Raw genomic sequence first — 18,831 nt, forward strand, 5'->3', positions numbered from 1 at the left:
ATCCCTGGAAACCCGCTGTGCCTGCAGCCCCCGGCAGCCCCCGGCAGCCCCGACGCCCCGGGGATGGGCAAGGGGCAAGGCAAAGCAAGCGGGGCTGGGACAGACACGGCTCCTTCTGCACCGTGGAGAGGATGCTGAGCCCATCCTGATGCTGTGGAGGGATGCTGAGCCTATGTCAGTGCTGTGAGGGGATGCTGAGCCTATGCAGGTGCTGGGGAAGGATGCTGAGCCCATCCTGGTGTTGGAGGGAGATGCTGAGCCCCTGTCAGTGCTGTGAGGGGATGCTGAGCCCATCCTGGTGCTATGGAGGGATGCTGAGCCTATGTCAGTGCTGTGAGGGGATGCTGAGCCTATGCAGGTGCTGGGGAAGGATGCTGAGCCCATCCTGGTGTTGGAGGGAGATGCTGAGCCCCTGTCAGTGCTGTGAGGGGATGCTGAGCCCATCCTGATGCTATGGAGGGATGCTGAGCCTATGTCAGTGCTGTGAGGGGATGCTGAGCCTATGCAGGTGCTGGGGAAGGATGCTGAGCCCATCCTGGTGTTGGAGGGAGATGCTGAGCCCCTGTCAGTGCTGTGAGGGGATGCTGAGCCCATCCTGGTGCTATGGAGGGATGCTGAGCCTATGTCAGTGCTGTGAGGGGATGCTGAGCCTATGCAGGTGCTGGGGAAGGATGCTGAGCCCATCCTGGTGTTGGAGGGAGATGCTGAGCCCCTGTCAGTGCTGTGGGAGGATGCTGAGCCCCTGTCAGTGCTGTGGGAGGATGCTGAGCCCCTGTCAGTGCTGTGGGAGGATGCTGAGCCCATCCAGGTGCCGTGGGGTGTGTCTGTGGGGCTGAGCAGCAGCCCTGCTCTCCTCCCTCACCAGCCCAGAGCGTGTCCCCCGTGTCCCAGCCCGTGCAGGATGGGTGCTGCTGAGGCTGGGGGTGCAGGTGATTTTGGCCCATCTCCCCCCAGCTCTGAGAGGCGCCTGCTGAGCCCCGGGGGCAGCTCAGGCACTGATCATCCCTTCCCTGGTGCTGTCCCTGACGCTCTTGAGGAAGCTGAAGATGTGGGAGCCGCCGGTGCCTTTGGCCTCGAGCGCTGCCGGGGGCTTCCCCAGGGACAGCCCCGTGCCAGGGCCCGGCCCTGCCCCCCCAGCCCTGGCCTTGGCAGCAGCTATGGTGATGTATTTGGTGACAATGGTGATGTGGTAGGACCTGAACTCCGCCAGAGCCCAGACGCAGCGGTTGAAGGCGCCGCAGAGCTGCCGGGAGCCGCAGCCCAGCACGTGCTGCTTGAGCGAGGGGCCACGCTGGATGTGCTGCACGAAGGCTCGGTGGGCTGGGGGCATGTAGTCCCTCATCCTGTGCAGGAAAGCAGCTGCAAGAGGCCAGCAAAGGGAGGAGGAGGTTGTGGGTGGCAGCACCCTGCAGCCTCCTGCCCTCCCCTGTTCGCTCTTCCAAGGGATTGAGAAACGACCCCAGAGCAGCTCGTCAGCCCCAGGAGCGATGCTCCTAACCCTAAAGGGCAGGGTTGGTGTAGTCTTTGCCTCTCTTTGGGGGGTTCTTAGTGGCTGTAGGCTGGGCTGATGCAAAGCTGTGTGAATGGATGAGCTAACCCCTGGCAGCACACTGGTGAGCTCTGCTCCCTCCTCCCTGTGCCCACAGATAAGCTCAGAAAGGAGCTGATGTGCCAGGAACCAAAGGCTGGGCAGCTGGGGGCTGGGAGCAGTGAGGAAGGAGCTGCCAGAGCTATAACCTTCCTCCCTGACCAACTGGGCAGAGCCTTGGCCCAGCCAGGGCTGTGGCAGGGTGGGATGAGCACGTGTCCTGGCACATCTCAGATGCTGGGGTCAGTGCTGGTCCCTCACTCACTGCCAGACACTGAGGGGCTGCAGCGTGGCCAGAGCTGGGGAAGGGGCTGCAGCACCAGGGTGCTGGGAGGGGCTGAGGGAATGGGGGTGCTGAGCCTGGAGAGGAGGAGGCTGAGGGGAGACAGCAGCACTCTCTGACAGCAGCCTGTGGGGAGCTGGGGGTCTCTGCTCTCAAGTACCAAAACGAAACAGTTCAAGTTGCTCCAGGGGAGGTTGAGGCTGGAGCTGAGGCAGAACTGTTTCCCTGAGAGGGGTGTCAGCCCCTGTGCCAGGCTGCCCAGGGAGCTGGGGCAGTGCCCAGCCCTGGAGGGACCCCAAAGCCCTGGGGCTGAGGTGCTGAGTGGTCAGTGCTGGGCTGGGCAGGGCTGGGACTGCAGCAGCTTCAAGGGCTTTGCCAACCCAACCACCCTGGTTGTGTGACTGGCAGAGGTGGGCATGGCCATGGGCTCAGTGTGGCTGTGTCCTCAGGGGAAGGGGCTGGGACTCACAGGTGTCCTGGCTGTGGTGGATGCCCAGCAGCTCGTCGAAGGCGTGCAGGGTGCTGCTCTGCGCCGCGCTGCCGCCCGAGTAGCCCAGGGGCTGCTCACACACCCCCTCGTAGATGAGCCCATCAGGCATGGCAGGGTTGTCCTTCCAGCTGAGCAGGGAGATGAGGCAGTCAGGCAGGGAGAGGCTTGGGGGGGTGGTATTTGGGGTGCAAGAAGGGACCCTGGGCTGGCAAGATGGAGAGAAACCTTCCCGAGCCAGCCTCTGGAGCTGCTGCGCCTCCTCTCCCTCACTCAGCCTTGTCAGCTCCTCCTCAAACACGAGGTAAACTTGTGCCCCTCGACACAGGATTTGGCATCCAACAAGGTCACAGGTCTGGGGAGAAATCCTCACCTCTGTGAGCCCAGGATGAGCTGCACCTCCACCTCCAGCCACTCAGGTCAGTGCCACATGATGACTGGCACCCACAGAGCTGCTTTGGGTGTGCAAGAGGGGAGGGGGCACTTCTCTGGGCAACTTCACATTAACTCCTTATCCCCATGGCCATCCAGGTCACCTCTGCAGCAGAGTCACCCCAATGCTCAGCTGAGCCCTTGGAGTTTGTACTTTGGATGTTTTTCTCATGTTGCTCTCAAGCTGGTGCCTCCAAAGGGCAGCACAGGCCAGGCTGCCTCTGTTCCAGCACAGAACCAGGCTGCCTCTGTTCCAGCACAGAACCAGGCTGCCTCTGCTCCAGCACAGAACCAGGCTGCCTCTGCTCCAGCACAGAACCAGGCTGCCTCTGTTCCAGCACAGAACCAGGCTGCCTCTGTTCCAGCACAGAACCAGGCTGCCTCTGCTCCAGCACAGAACCAGGCTGCCTCTGCTCCAGCACAGAACCAGGCTGCCTCTGCTCCAGCACAGAACCAGGCTGCCTTTGTTCCAGCACAGAACCAGGCTGCCTCTGCTCCAGCACAGAACCAGGCTGCCTCTGCTCCAGCACAGAACCAGGCTGCCTCTGCTCCAGCACAGAACCAGGCTGCCTCTGTTCCAGCACAGGCCAGGCTGCCTCTGTTCCAGCACAGAACCAGGCTGCCTCTGCTCCAGCACAGAACCAGGCTGCCTCTGTTCCAGCACAGAACCAGGCTGCCTCTGCTCCAGCACAGAACCAGGCTGCCTCTGCTCCAGCACAGAACCAGGCTGCCTCTGTTCCAGCACAGAACCAGGCTGCCTCTGCTCCAGCACAGAACCAGGCTGCCTCTGTTCCAGCACAGAACCAGGCTGCCTCTGCTCCAGCACAGAACCAGGCTGCCTTTGTTCCAGCACAGAACCAGGCTGCCTCTGCTCCAGCACAGAACCAGGCTGCCTTTGTTCCAGCACAGAACCAGGCTGCCTCTGCTCCAGCACAGAACCAGGCTGCCTCTGTTCCAGCACAGAACCAGGCTGCCTCTGCTCCAGCACAGAACCAGGCTGCCTCTGTTCCAGCACAGAACCAGGCTGCCTCTGTTCCAGCACAGAACCAGGCTGCCTCTGTTCCAGCACAGAACCAGGCTGCCTCTGTTCCAGCACAGAACCAGGCTGCCTCTGCTCCAGCACAGAACCAGGCTGCCTCTGTTCCAGCACAGGACCAGGCTGCCTCTGTTCCAGCACAGGACCAGGCTGCCTCTGTTCCAGCACAGGACCAGGCTGCCTCTGTTCCAGCACAGAACCAGGCTGCCTCTGTTCCAGCACAGAACCAGGCTGCCTTTGTTCCAGCACAGAACCAGGCTGCCTCTGCTCCAGCACAGAACCAGGCTGCCTGTCATCAAGCTGCAAGCCCAGGCACCAGCCAGCATCCCCCTCTCCTACACCATCAACTCACAGCCCCTGTCACCCCCCTCTGTTTGATTTGCCTGTCATGCAAAAACCAAGGGGCTAAATGCTCACTCCCAAAGGCAAAGAGGGGTGATGAGTGCAGAGAGAATGGGCCTGGCACAAGAACAGCTCATGACCCTCTGAGGGAGGCACTGGCTGGTGCAGCCCTGGGTGCTGGCTGCTGAAGCTGTGGGATGGCTGGAGCAGACTGTGCCCCAACTGCAGAGCAAAGCAGAGCCATTAGCAAACAGCCTGGTATTTTTAGCTCTCCCAGGGATGTATTTATAGTAACCTTTACTAGTGGAAAGCTCTTCTAAGCAGAAGGGAATTTCAAAGGCATGTTTTTGCAGGCTGATGACCATCAAGACAGGGTCAGCTTGGATGGAGTAAGGAAAAGAGAAACCTCAGTAGGACACAGGGAGCCTTTGGGCTGAGGAATGCAAAGAGAAACTCCTGGAGCAGCCCAGGAGCAGAGCAGAGCCCCTGGAGATGCTCCCAGCCCCGCTGGAATTACATGTGTCTGCACAATTCCAGCTGCCTGGGTGCAGGGGCTGTGCCAGGGCTAAGCTGAGGTGTGGGATGGAGAGAGGGGAGGGGGGAGGCAGCCCCCAGGGAAGGAATTGCACTTACCCAGACAGAAAGATCCGGATCACAGAGTAAAACACTGCTGGGTCCACACAGTCTAGGAGGAAAACAGACCAGAGATGTTGCTGTGGGCAAAAGGCAATGGCTGCTCAGAGCTGCTCAGCCCAAAACCACACAGAATCCCAGAGTGGTGGGGTGTGCAGGGCCCTGCAGAGCTGCCCCAGCCCCTGCTCCAGCAGGTTCCCCTGGCTCAGGGGGCACAGGAACGTGTCCAGGTGGGGTTGGAAACCTCTGGAATCCTCCACACTCTCCCTGGGCAGCCTGTGATGAGCTGAAGCACTGAGGACACGAGCTGCCCTTACCATGCATCCTTTCCAGAGCTTTTCTCATGCCCCCAATGGCCTCTGCCAGCTGCTGCAGGGCTCTGTGCAGAGCCTCCTCATCTGCCTGCTGCACAGCACGAAGGGCCTGAAGGGTTGCCTGCAGGAGAGCACCAAGTGATGAGGGGGGTGGGATGTCTGTGTGCAGCAGCTCTGTCGCTTCCCCCAGCCCACAGCAAGCACACAGGGGCCAGGCACAGCTCGTGGGTGAGCAAAGAGCTCTGGGGCATGGCCAAACCCTACCTTAATCCCAGGCACAGCTGCCTTCTCAACCAGCAGGGTGACGAGGATGAAGCCTCGCAGGCTGGCCCCGCCGGGCAGCGAGAGGATGGTGTCCAGGTTCCTGCAGAGATGACCCGTGGGGGTTGGCAGGGAGATTGCTTGGCATTGCCCCACACACCCCAGAGCCTCTTGAAGCCTTGGAGCAAAACCTTCCTGGCTGCAGAGTCTCTTACCTGCACCCCAGGCAGAGAGGAGCTGGCACAGGGCAATAGGTGAGAGGGGCTGCTCTGGTTCTGGGGGACCCATCAGCCCCAAACACAGGATCCCAGCATGGTGGGGGTTGGAAGGGACCTCCAGAGCTCATCCAGCCCAACCCCCTGCTACAGCAGGTTCCCCTGGGCTCTGCACAGCCCCAGCAGCCCCTGGCTCAGCCCTGGGCACGGCACAGTGCTGCTGTTGCAGTGGCATTTGAGTGCCAAAGACTGAGCTGCTTTTTGTTGTGCTCATCTGTCCAGAGCTGGGTTCAAGCTCAGCAGAGCCCTGCAGTGCTCAAGTGCTAAGCCAACTCAAACAAAACTAATACTGTTAGAAGGGAAATAAGCATCTTCCATACTCACTCCATTTCCAGGGGCCTGAAGGCATCATTTTGTGGTCGTTGCCAGCAAATGCACAGCAAAAGGAGAGAGAGAGAGAGATGGTATCAAAGGTTTCAGCAAGGGAATGTGCTCTGGAGGGAAGAACTGAGCTCACTGTCCCATGGGAAGCCCTGTCCCCAGGCAGGATAACCCCAGGGGCACCTGCACTTACCCATTGGGGTTCTTCCTCTTCCAGTTGGCCAACACAAAGTCAGCGTGGCTGAGGATGGGGGGGAGGCCCAGGGCCTGGGAGATCTCCCAGAAGGGCACAGCAAGGTTTCTGGGCAGGACCTGAAGGGCACAGGAGAAGCCAGGCTGCTGAATGTTGCCCACCCAAGGACCCCTGAGCAGGCAGGAGGGCTCCTGCTCCTGCTGCAGCCTCGGGAGAGAGGCTTTGCCTCCCAGGGGATGAGTCCTGAGGGTGCAGCATCACCCTCCCCAGATCCCCAGGAGCAGGTTAAAGCTGCTCCACGTCACTTTTACCTTCACAGTGCCCTCCTCTCCCTCCTGCCAGAGGTAGCCCATGGTGATGAAGCTCAGCACCAGATGTGCCAAGTGCAGCTCTTCACGCCCTCGGAGGTGCCCAGAGCTCAGCTGTGGCATCTGCCAAGAGACAAAGGGGCACCACAGGCAATGCCACAGCACCTCACCAGCCTGGGAGACACCCTCCCAAGTGCCTCTCCCTGCCCTTGCCCCTGCCCAGAAGCCTTCCCTCCCTCCCTGTGGCATTTGGTTTCTGAGCAGGGGGAGTAAACAGAGGGATTTTACTCAAGGTGTCCCCTCCCCTCACACTGGGATGCACAGGAGAGCAGCTGATCCCTGCATGCTGGGGGGGTCTGGCTGAGCTGGGGGGGCTCAGGGAGCACTGGGGGGGCTCAGGGAGCACTGGGAGAACTCCCAGAGCACCTGGGCTCCTTGGCATGGCCAGGATGAGCCACGTCTCTCGTGCCATCTGGTGCCCTGGCTGCTTCAGCTGGTCAGTGTGCCTTAGGATCTGCCACAGGAATTGCTCCTGTGCCAACCCTGAGGCTTTGCTTGTGCTGTGCACAGCTCCTGCCTGCCTGAGTCCTTGCTGAGGACACAGCTCTGCTGGTGCTCTGCTTTTCCCTGCCTTTTGCAGACACTGCTGTGTCAGAGCCTGCTTTGGGAGAGCTCCAGACACAGGGAGGGTAGGGGCTACCTGCTGAACTCGTGAGCGGAGCTGATGGCTCTCAATCAGCTGAGGCAGGTCGTGGGCAATCTCCATCCAGGGCCCATAAGGTGCTGGCAGCTCTGTCTTGGAAGAGAGAAGCAAGAGGGAGCTGTTATCATAGAGTCATAGAATAGCTCTGCTTGGAAAAGCTCTTTAAGCTGCTGCAGTCCCAACCCTCCCCTCACCCTGCCCAGCCCAGCACTAACCCCTGGCCCCCAGCACCTCAGCTTTGGGATCTCTCCCAGCATCCACCCAGGTGATGGTTTGTGTCTGGTTCCCCTCTTGCAGTGCCAAGCTGCACGATGATGAAGTGATGGGTGATAAGGACCTGCCCATCCCTGGCCTCACTTGCAGCAGGGGGGATGTGCAGCCTGCCTGCCTCCCCCTCCTCCCTGACACCCTGCACAGCCAAGGCCAGGCTGCCAATTGCAAAGCTCCTTCTCCTCTCCCCTGTGCCACAGGCTGCAGCCACTTCAAACACGACTCAAGGGAAGGGTTTGGCTGCTGAAGCTGCCTGAGCCCTGAGCTGTGGCTCTTCACAACCCCCCTGCAGTGGCATCCAAGGCAAACAGTGAGCTGCTCAGCACCCCCTCTGCCTTCCTGTCCTCCCACTGCCCTGCTGGCACAGCCATCTCCTACCAGAGGATGGGGCAGAAGGAAGCCACACTCCTCAGAGAGCTGAAACCTCTCCAGCTCCAGCTCCAGCGGCGTCTCGTCCGTGCTGCCGGCCGCCTCCATGAGCCCTGGGCTGGGGCTGTGCTGAGCCAGCACCTCGAACCTTGGCCTGGGGGAGGCAGGGTCCCAGGGCCCCACAGCCCAATGGCCACAAGCAGCAAGCAAACATGGGTAAAGGTTGCAGATAAGGTGTTGTGGTGGAGCAAACGTTGAGCTCGGTCCCACCCCCTGGGGCTCAGGGAAGCTCCCGGGAGCTGTGTCCCTCTGGGACCTGCCCCCAGAGCTGCAGGGATGCTCCAGGCTCCTGGGGGATGCTGCACTGACGAGGCCTGAGGTGCTAAAGGCTGCTGGCAGCCCAGGGAAGCTGTCCTGGCATCCTGGCATCACCAAACTCGTGTCCTGAGTGCCAGGAAATCCACCCCACGAGGTGCTGGCCCTGGCCATGAGCCTGCAGGGGCTGCAGAGGGGCTGATGGGGAGGATGGCAGTCACCTCCATGGGATGATGGGGGTCTGGGACCTGCAGCTTCTCCTGTATCCAACTTTCCCCCCTTTTACACTTTGCTTTCCCCAGGAATTAGCAACTTTCCCCTGCCTCTAGCACACAGACAGCGTGCCTGCTGCCAGGAAATCCACCTCTCATCTTCCCCTTCCTATGTTTGTGTATTTTAGGTGTCTGTTTGCTACTTTCTTCCCTTGATGACCACCCAACAGCTCCCAGTTTACAAACACACAGCTTCTGTTTCCCAAGCACAGCTTTCCCTGCTCTGCCCAGGCTGGAAATCCCACCCACCAGCTTATCCAGTAATTCCATGCTCTCTGCCTGACTCCCACACCCAGAACAGAGGATTTGCATTAAGTAACTAATAACCACCTTACCCATCTGTTTCCAATCCCCTCCTCCTGGCACAGAGTCTCCTCAGTCGTCTCTACACAGCAATCACAGGAGAGCCACAGAGCAGGGCAAGGAGGATGCTGCAGAAGCTTCAGCAAGGCCATGGTGAAGGGGATGGTGATACCATCTATGGAGAGAAGCAGCTTGGGGTAAGGGCTGGGCAATGCCACTGGAATGGGAGGAGAAAGTCCTTTGGTGCTGAGGTGAGGGAGCCCTGGCCCAGGCTGCCCAGGGAGGGTGTGGAGGCTCCTCAGGAGGTTTCCAACCCCACCTGGACACGTTCCTGTGTGACTTGATCTAGGTGGAACCTGCTTTAGCAGGGGCTTGGGCTGGAGCAGCTCTGCAGGGCCCTTCCAACCCTCAGCACTCTGTGATTCTGGGATCCAGAAGCCTTGAAGGCAGCTGCTGGGCACCGACATCAGTCTCCAGCACCTCTGGCATCAGTCCCCGGGGAGTGTCACCAGCAGATGTGAATCCCCAGGCTGTGTCATCTCCAGCTGCTGGGCTGGGGGAGCTGCTGGGCTGGGGGAGCTGCTGAGCTGGGGATGCTGCTGGGCTGGGGAAGCTGCTGAGTTGGGGAAGCTGCAGAGTTTGGGATGCTGCTGAGCTGGGGATGCTGCTGGGCTGGGGGAGCTGCTGGGCTGGGGATGCTGCTGGGCTGGGGAAGCTGCTGAGTTGGGGAAGCTGCAGAGTTTGGGATGCTGCTGAGCTGGGGATGCTGCTGGGCTGGGGGAGCTGCTGAGTTGGGGAAGCTCCTGGGCTGGGGGAGCTGCTGGGCTGGGGATGCTGTTGGGCTGGGGATGCTGTTGGGCTGGGGGAGCTGCTGGGCTGGGGATGCTGTTGGGCTGGGGGAGCTCCTGAGCTGGGGAAGCTCCTGGGCTGGGGGAGCTGCTGGGCTGGGGGAGCTGCTGGGCTGGGGATGCTGTTGGGCTGGGGATGCTGTTGGGCTGGGGGAGCTGCTGAGCTGGGGGAGCTCCTGGGCTGGGGGATGCTGCAGGGCTGGGGGATGCTCCTGGGCTGGGGGATGCTCCTGGGCTGGGGGATGCTCCTGGGCTGGGAGAGCTCCTGGGCTGGGGATGCTGCTGAGCTCTGAGGGTTCAGACCGCCGGGGTTGCCGCGGGGTCTGTCACTCACACAGCCCCATCAGCAGCTCCCAGCCCCATCCCCATCCCGGCCCCATCCCGCCCGACGGCGCGGACACGCGGCTCCTTCCCACAGCCTTTATTAACGCTCCGCTCCCGTTCCCGTTGCCAGCCGCCGCCCGAGCTCCGTCTCCATCTCCAGGCGGTCGCTGCCTTCTTCAGCGGCTGAGCTGCGTTTGGGGGGACACAGAGCAGCATCTCAGCATCCCCCCCCCCCACCCCCACCGAGGGACCAGCGATCACCTCATCTCCCCAGGGACCCCGAGGCATCGCACCTCAGCCCCGGGGAATCCCCTCGTAACCGGGTACTGCCCCGAGGGAATCACCTCAGCCCCCTCCTCCTCCCGGGGACCCCCATCCCGCCCCCGGGGGGTCCCGGCGCATCCCGGCCCCTCTCACCCCCGCTGCCGCCTGCGGTGCCGGAGGACGAGGCAGATGGCCAAGGAGAGCAGGAGGATGCCCAGCAAGGAGCCCAGCAGCGGCCAGGCCAGCGGCACATCATCTAGCAGGAGACAGCCCGATGGCAAAGGGCAGGACCACCGGCCCCTGCCCTCCCCCCGCAGCCCCTGCCCATCCCACTAACCGCTGTCTGTGCCCTGGAAGCCGCTGTCAATGCTCCCTCCCCCGGGGGATCCCCGGCGCCTGCAGTCAGGGGGCTGCCAGCCAGGGTCACAGTGACAGTGCCTCTTGTTGTTGCACACCTGGAAAAGCCCGAGGTTGGGGGGGGGTTAAAACACCTCCCAGGGAACTGACACCAACAGCCCGTCCTGCCCCGGCTCAGGCTGCAACCGGGGCTCTGGAGATTCAGGAGAGCATCAGGCGAGGGGCACATCACAGAGTGCAGGCTCCAACAGCCCCCAGACACTGAGCACACACAGAACATCCCCCTCCTGCCACACTGAACACACATCCCCCTCCTGCAGAGCCCAGGGGCACTTGTGGCTGATGGGCAGAACGCCAGGAGCAGCTCACACAGAGCCCAGGAGCCTTCTCCCTCCCCACAGCCACCCTGGCACCGCTGCCCTCAATCCCACACCCCCTCAGTTTTGCTTTTGTCCCCTCCCTCCATACCCCAACCCAACCACCAACCTCTCCCCCCCAGGGAGTAAGAACCACTGTCCTATGCCCACGTTGGTTTTAGCACCAAGGCTTTACAGGGTTTGGCTTTACAGGGTTTTACTCCGTGTGAGAGCTGAAAAGGTGATGAATTGGCCCCATTTCAGCCTAAACAAAAGGGTCTCTGGCCCTTTGCTGTGCCAGCAGAGCTGGGGGATGCAGCCACCCAGCCCCAGTGACTCACACCATGGCCGTGACACTTCACTTTGCTGTCACAGTCGTATCCCAGGATGGAATGTGGGTGACAAGTGTTGTTGATACACACCTGGAAGCACACAGTGGTTTGGGTCAGAAGGGACCTTGAAAAGGCATCTGAGCCCAACCCCTGAGAAAACCCCAGGAGAAACCAGCCCCAGCTGCAGCTCCTGGTGCTTTGGTGTTGCAGCACACAGCCCTGATGGCCCCAAAGGGAGGGAAATGTGGGGTTTTCTCTACATAAAACACCCCAATGGTGCTTTTCAAAGCTGCAGTTGGTGCCTTGGGCTGTGGCTGCTGCTTCCACACCAAAGCTTTGGTGTCATGGGAGCGTGTTCTTAGGTTTGTAAACACCCTGCAGAGCAGCAAGTGGCTCTCAAACCTCGTTGACATTCGGTTTCCATCTGACACAGATGATTATACAAGGTTTCCTCACCTTTCCAGAGCCACACTTTGAACCTGGTGGAACCAGGAGAGGATCCAGACTGGCTGGGATGTCCAAATAATTCAGAGACACACACAAATGCTGATGGACTCGGACGTAAACCACAGCAGCAGCCTCTGATGGGAAGGGGGTGCTGGATGGGTACGTGCAGATTAACTTCCCACATCTGAGATCCCTGCAGAATGAGTGTGCACAGGGTGAGACATACACAGTCCTCTGTGTGTGTGTGTGTGTGGATGGATGGATGCTGCCCAATGAAACACTAGAGACATCAAACAGCCCCCTGCAAACCTGGAGCACTGCATGGTAAAGAGATACAAGCTGCACTGGGAAGTCTTCTCCCAAGGAACAAGTGACAGGGCAAGAGGGAACAGCCTCAAGTTGCCCCAGGGGAGGTTGAGGTTGGAGCTGAGGCAGAGCTGTTTCCCTGAGAGGGGTGTCAGTCCCTGTGCCAGGCTGCCCAGGGAGCTGGGGGAGTGCCCAGCCCTGGAGGGGTCCCAAAGCCGTGGGGCTGAGGTGCTGAGGCTGTGGGTCAGTGCTGGGCTGGGCAGGGTGAGGGCAGGGCTGGGACTGCAGCAGCTTCAAGGTCTTTAACAACCCAAATGCTTCTGTGAATCTCTAAGTCCAAGAGACAATGTGTGACACAGGGAGTGACAACAGAGTGCTAACAAGGAGAGCACACACGTAACTCTGCACTGCTCCATCACCTCACCATCAGCTGGGGTCTTTAGATCTTCCCTGACTGCACAGACCCAATGAAAGGTGGTTTTTGGCCCCTTCCCAAGCACATACCTCCAAGTACAGGACTTGTATCTTTGCCTGGGCTGGAGCCCACAGTGTCCAAACCTGTCCTGCTGACTATTGAGTTCCTCATAACAAGACACAGGAGCACTTCTTGAACCTACAAGTTCAGCAGCAATGATTAGGGTTTAAAGGAAGACAGAGAGGAGATATTACACTAACTACCAACCTCTCAATCTCTTTCATCCTGCTGACAGCAGAACACAGATGCTGCTGCTTCATTAGAGAAAACACTCGTTCCTGCACTGCCAAAGCCTCACCAGCCCTGAGCCAGGCTCAGCAGGCAGGAGCTCAGCTCATCCATTACCTTTGCTCAGAGGTAATCATTTGCTGCTTCTGTTGTTGTTTTCAGTGTTATTTCTGAAGAGCTGGGAGAACTCCCTGTTACTGCAGGGCACATTGACCAGAGTCAAGCCTGAGCCTGAAGCTGTGTCACCCCTCTGCTCCTGCCCCCTGAACCATGCAGGAGGAGAAGCCCAGGCCTTGCACAGAGCTCTGTGCCTCATCTCTCCCATCAGACAGGGGCAAGGGCATGCCCTAAAAACCTTCTGGCTTCAACATGCGCTTGAACTTGGGTTGAGGCTCACAGGGGGAGCACCCAAACCATCACCAACCTGCCACAAACCCTCCTTTCCACTGAAACCAGAGATGAGTGACCTGAGCTGGGCTTATTAAAGAGCAAAGACTTAAAGCTGAGCATCTTTACTGCTGTGGCCACTTGCAGTTGAAGCAGTTGAAGCAGTTCCCCCAGAGCAGCCCGTTACCTGTCCCGTAGAGCCGCTGGCACTGCAGGTCTGGGGCCTGGCAGCGGCCCCGGTAGCAGTAGCCGGTGCCACGCTCGCAGCTGTGCCCATCCTGCACGTGCAGGTCAGGGGGGCAGGAGGCTGAGGCCCCGCTGCAGAACTCAGCCAAGTCACACTGTGAGTCAGCAGCAGGGCGGCACGGCCAGTACTTCTTCCTGAACTGCCACAGAGAGCAGGCACAGAGGAACCTTCTCTCCATCCTCTCACACACCCCCCAGCCCCTGGAGCCCCTCCACAGCCCCAGCCCCAGCCCCTTGGGATCCCCCCCTGAGCCACCACACATCTGGGTCACTGCCTAAGATGGTCTTTCCCCAGGAGTTATCCTCTCGGGGGTTTCTGGGGGCTCAGCTGCAAAGCCCTTCCCCATCCCAATGGGAGTGTCTCCCCTTGAGCAGCACAGAGCTTGTCCCCATCCCTCAGCCACAGCAACACACCCATTCCTGCAGAAATAAACCTTGCAAATAATGACAAAGTGTGTGTTTACCTGACAGTTCTTACAGCACAGCCCCGAGGAGCACTGAGCCCCTGCCACCAACTGACACGTCTCGGTGCAGCATTTGTCCTTCAGGCACCCCTGGGGACACACCACAACACCAGCTTATCCCACTGCTTTGTTCCCCCAGAGGTTGTTTTACTGTCAGAGGTTTCTCCTCTTCCTTCTTGTCCCCTAAAAGCTACACTTGGGTGATACCCAGCAGGAGAATCACACACTCACAGGGGTTGGACCTGCAAAGCTCATCCAGTGCAACCCCCCTGCCAGGGCAGCACCACCTAGAGCAGGGCACATGGGATCTCATCCAGCTGGGGTTGGGATGTCTGCAGAGAAGGAGCCTCCACAGCCCATCTGGGCAGCCACTGCTCCCTCACCCTCACAATGAACAAGTTCCTCCCTGTATTTCTTTGGAACCTCTGATGCTGCAGCTTGTCCCCGTTGCCCCCTTCTCCTATCACTGGCCATCCCTGAGCACAGCCTGGCTCCATCCTCCTGGCGCATGCCACCACAGAAACGCTCTGTAACCCTTCTTGGCTTGGCCTCTAAGCTGTGCCCTTTGCCTGAAGGCTCCTGCCAAGTGGCATTTCCCACAGCACCCACCTCCTTGCTCCCACAGTCGCACATCTCGCCGGGCTCCCGCAGCCCGTTCCCGCAGCCGGCCGCTCGCCGCTCCCGTGAGCCGCTCCCACGGCGCCTGTGCAGCAGGCACCTGCCCCCAGCCCGCCTCAGGAAGCTTCCAAAGTCCCTGATGCTGCAGCTGCTCAAGGCTTTTGCCCCTCTGAAACGTCTGGAGGGAAGCAGTTGAAGGGCTTGCTGGGCTGCTGGCACCGTGCTGCCGTGCGCTTTCATTCACCACACCACGGCTTTGCAGCTTCTGATGAGCAAAGCTGGAGGACTCAGCCACGTCCTGCTCTGAGCTCAAACAGGCTCTTTGCTCTCAAGCTGAGCACTGAGTTAATGATTCTTTTCTTCCTTCTTAAAGGAATAAAAGCTGCTATTTCAGCTTGGTTGTGATTCTTGCAGCAGTGACACCCTGGGACTGGCCTCACCATCCCAGAGCCACACACGCTTGGCAAGGGCAGCTGTGTGAGCTGGATGCCACTGGCTGTGGCCACAGGACCGCCCTGCCCACCCCTAAGCCCCTGGGCAACTCACAGTGCCTCTGGGCTCATGAGGCAGACGTGCCCAGGGCAGTGGCAGGTGCCAGGGGGGTCGTAGCTCATGCCCAGGCTGCGCCCCAGCAGCTGAGCCAGCAGCGTGGAGAAGGATTCCAGTGTCATGGCCCTGTGGAACTGGAGGGAGGAGAGAGCAGAGCTGCCGTGGCTGCGCCTTCCCCTGGCTGGGGATGATCCCAGCCGAGGGAGCCCCGGCCACAGGGGGGCTGGTGAGGGATGGGCAGGGGATGGGCAGCACTGTACCAGGGCCACTGCAGCAGCAGCATCTCTCTGACAGGCTGTGCCCAGAGCTGTGGTGCCCACGGGGGCTCCTCGGTCCCTGTACCTGCAACACAGGCGCTTGGCGGCCGGGGACGCCCCAGGGCTGGGGGCACGAGGGGGATCCCCGGTCTCCACAGCCCCCTCAGCCCCTCCTGGGCTGCCCCAGTGCCCCCCAGCAGCCCAGGCTGTGTGACAGCCAGGGAAAGGCTGCCCAGAAGGTTCCTGAAAGTGATGCTGCCAGCCTTAAGGAGTTAGGAAACACACAGCAAACCCTTTGAACCCCCCACTTTCCCTGGGGGTGTTTGCAGCACGACCTGCACTGGTTTAGCCCCTTCTGCCCTGGCTGGGGAGGGGGATCCTTTGCCTTACACCAACAGATAAGCTGCATCATAGGAGTGCAGAGCCAGGGCCGAGTGCTCCCGGCGCAGGAACCGCTGCAGGACGGCGTCTGCGTCCCCTGCCGTCGGGATCTTGTTCTCCTCTGCCCACAGCTCCAGGGAGGACAGCACAACTGTCAGGTTCAGAGGGTCAAACACCTGCACAGGTAACAGAGGACATGTCTGCTCACATCCTTCTGAGCTCAACAAAGGCCACGGGAACAACAAGTGCTGTTGTGGGTCGCTGAGTGACACCCGCAGGACAGACTGAACAAAGGGGCTGGGAACAAACCCAGGGACTCCCTGGGAAGGTTTTAGGGCCACCAAGATGCTGAGGGGATGCAACATGTGTGTGAGGAGGAAAGGCTGTGGGATCTGGGGCTGTTTAGTCTGCAGAAGGCTGAGGGGGGACCTCAGTCCCTAAAGGGCAGGTGGTGAGAGGATGGGGCCAATGCCAGGGAACCCCAACTTGTCACAGTGCAAAACTGCCCCCACAAGCAGCCAACCATCACTCTGGCACTGAACATACCACTGGTGTTGTTACAGCTTTAAAAGGGAGGATTTTCACACTTGCTGAGCCAAACCTTTCTATTAGCCCAGAAGGACTAAATCCTTCTGACCGAGTCTGAACCAGGCAGCTGAGAAGCTGAGGACGCTGTGAGCCAAGGCCTGGCATTAACACAACCTCCTCCTAAAGCTAAAAGCAGCTCACAAATAGGTTGCCAGGACTAACATCAACCCCCCATCACCTCACTACAATACAAACCAAACCCTCAGACTCACAGTATTGACCAAGCTGAAGAGCTGGATCATCACCTGTGCTGCAGCACTCGTGTCTGAGCCCAGATAGTGGGACTGAAAAACAACCAAAGAGGGAGGCACGGACCAGGATGAAGCAGAAGAAGGATTACCAGCAGTCAGGGGTTGCCCAGAGTTAATCCTGTGATGGGAGCTGTGGATTTGCTTTCTCTCTCTCCCACAACATCCACAGTTCACGTCCCATTTCGAAAGGGGAAGCCAAGGTGTATCAAAGGTGGGAAATGGCACCATTTCTGTGCTGAGAAAAGCCAGGGAGGGAACAGCATGGACTTACCAGAGCCTTGTCCAAAACCACGTGTACTCTCAAGTGTTTGGGAGCCTGTGCTGCAGCTGGGAGTGGCTGAAAAACAAAATGCTCTCCAGTGCTGTTTGTGTCTCTGCTCTGGAGTCAGCTTATTGCTGAGGGTGGCTCCACGGCCCCAGTGCTCACTCAGAGGCAACACTCCCACACTCTCTTCAAAGCAGCCAAAGGTGAGAAGCCATTTCCAACCTGCCATCACCCTCCCTCAGCCATGTCTCTCCTTAGGGATGGGATGAGCAACAATCCCCACAAGCACTGACACCCCCAAGTCCCCCCTCCCTCACCTCTGCCCACCCAGACACCAGCAGCAAAGCCTCCTGCAGGATCAGCCCCTCCTCACGTGATGGGGACGTGGGGCAGCACCACAACAGCACCACAGCAGCATCCACTCACCTCAGCAGCTCCGTGGCCTTTGGCCCACAGCTCTCCTGCCCCCAGCCCAGCCCTGGGGCGGCCGCTGCCCCGGAGGGAACCCAACGCCTTCTCCTCCCTCACTTGATACACCAAGTGCTCGAAGGCAGGGGCAGAGCCCAGGGGCTCGATCCTGTAGCTGATGTTCTCAAACTGCAGCCAGCCCCTGCCAAGGTGCCTCAGTTGCCACCTCAACAGGGAGGTTGCCCCAGCCCCGGGGGTATCCCTGAGCTCCCCTGTGGCACCCAGGGCAGGGCAGCGTGGGGAGGGGGTGGCTCCTCACCTGAGCCCTGAGCAGGTGCTGAGGGTCACTGCTGAGCCAGGGGACCCCTCGATGTACCCCCGGTACTGGCAGCTTGCCTGTGTCAGGACAGAGGACAAGGAGCCCCTGCTGCAGCCACCAAAGCAACCCCAGCAGGTGACTTTGTCCCAAATAATTCCAACCAAACAGGGTGTGAGGCTGTGATGAGCAAGGTAAGGAACGCCCTGCCCCCTGCAGTGATGCCTCTTGTCCCGGTCCCTCTGTAGCCAGTGTCAGGATTCTACAAGCTGAGCAAACTCAGCGGCTCCAAAACCCTTCACAAACCAAAATCTGACCCCAGCTGGGAAGGAAAAGCTTTTGGTTTCACCCCAGCACCTCCTGCTGTGATCAGGAAGCAAAACCACGGAGAGAAGAGGGGAAGCACTGCTCTCCTGCAGCAACTGCCCCCAAAATACCCAGCAGCGAGGCTGAACCACCAAGCAGCTCCCCAGTACCTCGCTCCGGGGCCAGTCAGCGAGCAGGGATCCCTTCTGCTGGGCTGTGTAAGCCCTGAAGTCATCAGATAAAAAGAATCTACAACAGGGAAAGCAACAAAATGCTCTGCAATGGCTTCAGCCAGTCTCTAGAGCTGACTGCAGGTCCTGCAGCCTGTGCTGTCACCCCGGGTGATGCCACAACCCGCTGGCACCGGGGCTCGTGGGCACAGGCATCCCTCCAACCCTGCTCCAGCTCCCAGCGCTCGGGCACAGCCCCAGGGCCGACTTACTGGTGCTGCAGGCGGATGGTGAGCAGCCTCCCCTCGACGTGCAGGGCGTAGGACACCGTGTCCTTGTGCGCGGGGAACAGCCGGGAAAGGGACAATTAGCGACAGCGGTGAGCGCTGCCCCGAGCGCTGCGAGCTTCCCTGGAGGTGCCGCCGCTGCTGGGGGGTTGTTAGAGCTGCCAGCACGTCTCTAAGCCCCATCCCCGTGCAAGCGGAGCGAGGGTCCCGCCCGAGCCCCCCCAGCTACGTGCCTGCCCCGGGGCCGCCTCCGCCGCCGCATCCTCCGGCAGCCGCCGCGGGACCGTCACCCGGCCCAGCACCGCAGAGCCTGCACCGGGGACAGGGAAAAACCTTGGAGCCGGCCCCAGGGGGACACGGAGGGGCGCGGAGGGGCGCGGAGGGGCCGGCGCCGCACTCACGCAGCAGCAGCAGCGGCAGCAAGCGCAGCGCCATGGTGGCGGCCGCTAACGGCCCCGCAGCGCCCGTTGCTCCGGCGCCGGGGGAAGCACAGACACGGCCAACGGTCCTTGTACAAAAAAACGGCATCTTTATTGCTTGGTTTGTGTTCTTACAAAGGGGGGAGGGGGGGGAACAGCCCTTTCGTCGGGGCCCGGCGCGGTACCGCAGCGAGACGCGGGGCCAGGGCCGGTCTCACCCCCCCGGGACACGATTTCTTCACCCAGCCGCCTCCTCCCGAGCCTCGGGGATGGGGAT

At 60.3% G+C, this 18,831-nt stretch overlaps 2 protein-coding genes across 2 annotated transcripts; both read right to left on the reverse strand.

Moving 5' to 3' along the window:
• Nucleotides 1-780: 780 nt before the first annotated feature.
• LOC104561280 (indoleamine 2,3-dioxygenase 2) lies at nucleotides 781-7,923 on the reverse strand. Its single transcript, XM_062015766.1, has 10 exons — nucleotides 7,825-7,923; nucleotides 7,174-7,269; nucleotides 6,477-6,596; nucleotides 6,166-6,284; nucleotides 5,976-5,990; nucleotides 5,380-5,479; nucleotides 5,119-5,236; nucleotides 4,802-4,853; nucleotides 2,341-2,489; nucleotides 781-1,359 (listed from the first exon to the last, which is right to left on the reverse strand). Exons 1-10 carry the CDS (start codon nucleotides 7,921-7,923, stop codon nucleotides 989-991), a joined length of 1,239 nt encoding a protein of 412 aa, XP_061871750.1. The 3' UTR covers nucleotides 781-988.
• A 2,054-nt stretch (nucleotides 7,924-9,977) lies between these two features.
• Nucleotides 9,978-18,570, reverse strand: ADAM32 (ADAM metallopeptidase domain 32). The gene is made up of 20 exons (XM_062015768.1): nucleotides 18,537-18,570; nucleotides 18,369-18,445; nucleotides 18,121-18,182; nucleotides 17,849-17,927; nucleotides 17,376-17,452; nucleotides 17,075-17,258; nucleotides 16,655-16,720; nucleotides 16,345-16,416; nucleotides 15,554-15,720; nucleotides 15,167-15,248; nucleotides 14,904-15,040; nucleotides 14,349-14,535; nucleotides 13,740-13,829; nucleotides 13,217-13,415; nucleotides 12,444-12,552; nucleotides 11,643-11,826; nucleotides 11,196-11,276; nucleotides 10,479-10,596; nucleotides 10,295-10,397; nucleotides 9,978-10,065 (listed from the first exon to the last, which is right to left on the reverse strand). Exons 1-20 carry the CDS (start codon nucleotides 18,568-18,570, stop codon nucleotides 9,978-9,980), a joined length of 2,196 nt encoding a protein of 731 aa, XP_061871752.1.
• Between the last annotated feature and the right edge of the window lie 261 nt (nucleotides 18,571-18,831).

Source organism: Colius striatus, chromosome 27 (genome assembly GCF_028858725.1).
Source record: "Colius striatus isolate bColStr4 chromosome 27, bColStr4.1.hap1, whole genome shotgun sequence".
Lineage (NCBI taxonomy): Eukaryota > Metazoa > Chordata > Aves > Coliiformes > Coliidae > Colius > Colius striatus.

Coding starts and splice junctions, on each gene's coding strand:
- LOC104561280 (XM_062015766.1), bottom strand. CDS start 7,923: ATGGAGGCGGCCGGCAGCACGGACGAGACGCCGCTGGAGCTGGAGCTG. Junction 2,490..4,801: donor ATCCGGATCTTTCTGTCTGG/GTAAGTGCAATT, acceptor CTCCCTGCTCAG/CTGGAAGGACAACCCTGCCA. Junction 1,360..2,340: donor CCACCACAGCCAGGACACCT/GTGAGTCCCAGC, acceptor GGCCTCTTGCAG/CTGCTTTCCTGCACAGGATG.
- ADAM32 (XM_062015768.1), bottom strand. CDS start 18,570: ATGGCGCTGCGCTTGCTGCCGCTGCTGCTGCTGC. Junction 15,249..15,553: donor GATGCAGCTTATCTGTTGGT/GTAAGGCAAAGG, acceptor CCTGTGTTGCAG/GTACAGGGACCGAGGAGCCC. Junction 14,536..14,903: donor CTCATGAGCCCAGAGGCACT/GTGAGTTGCCCA, acceptor GCTTCCCTCCAG/ACGTTTCAGAGGGGCAAAAG.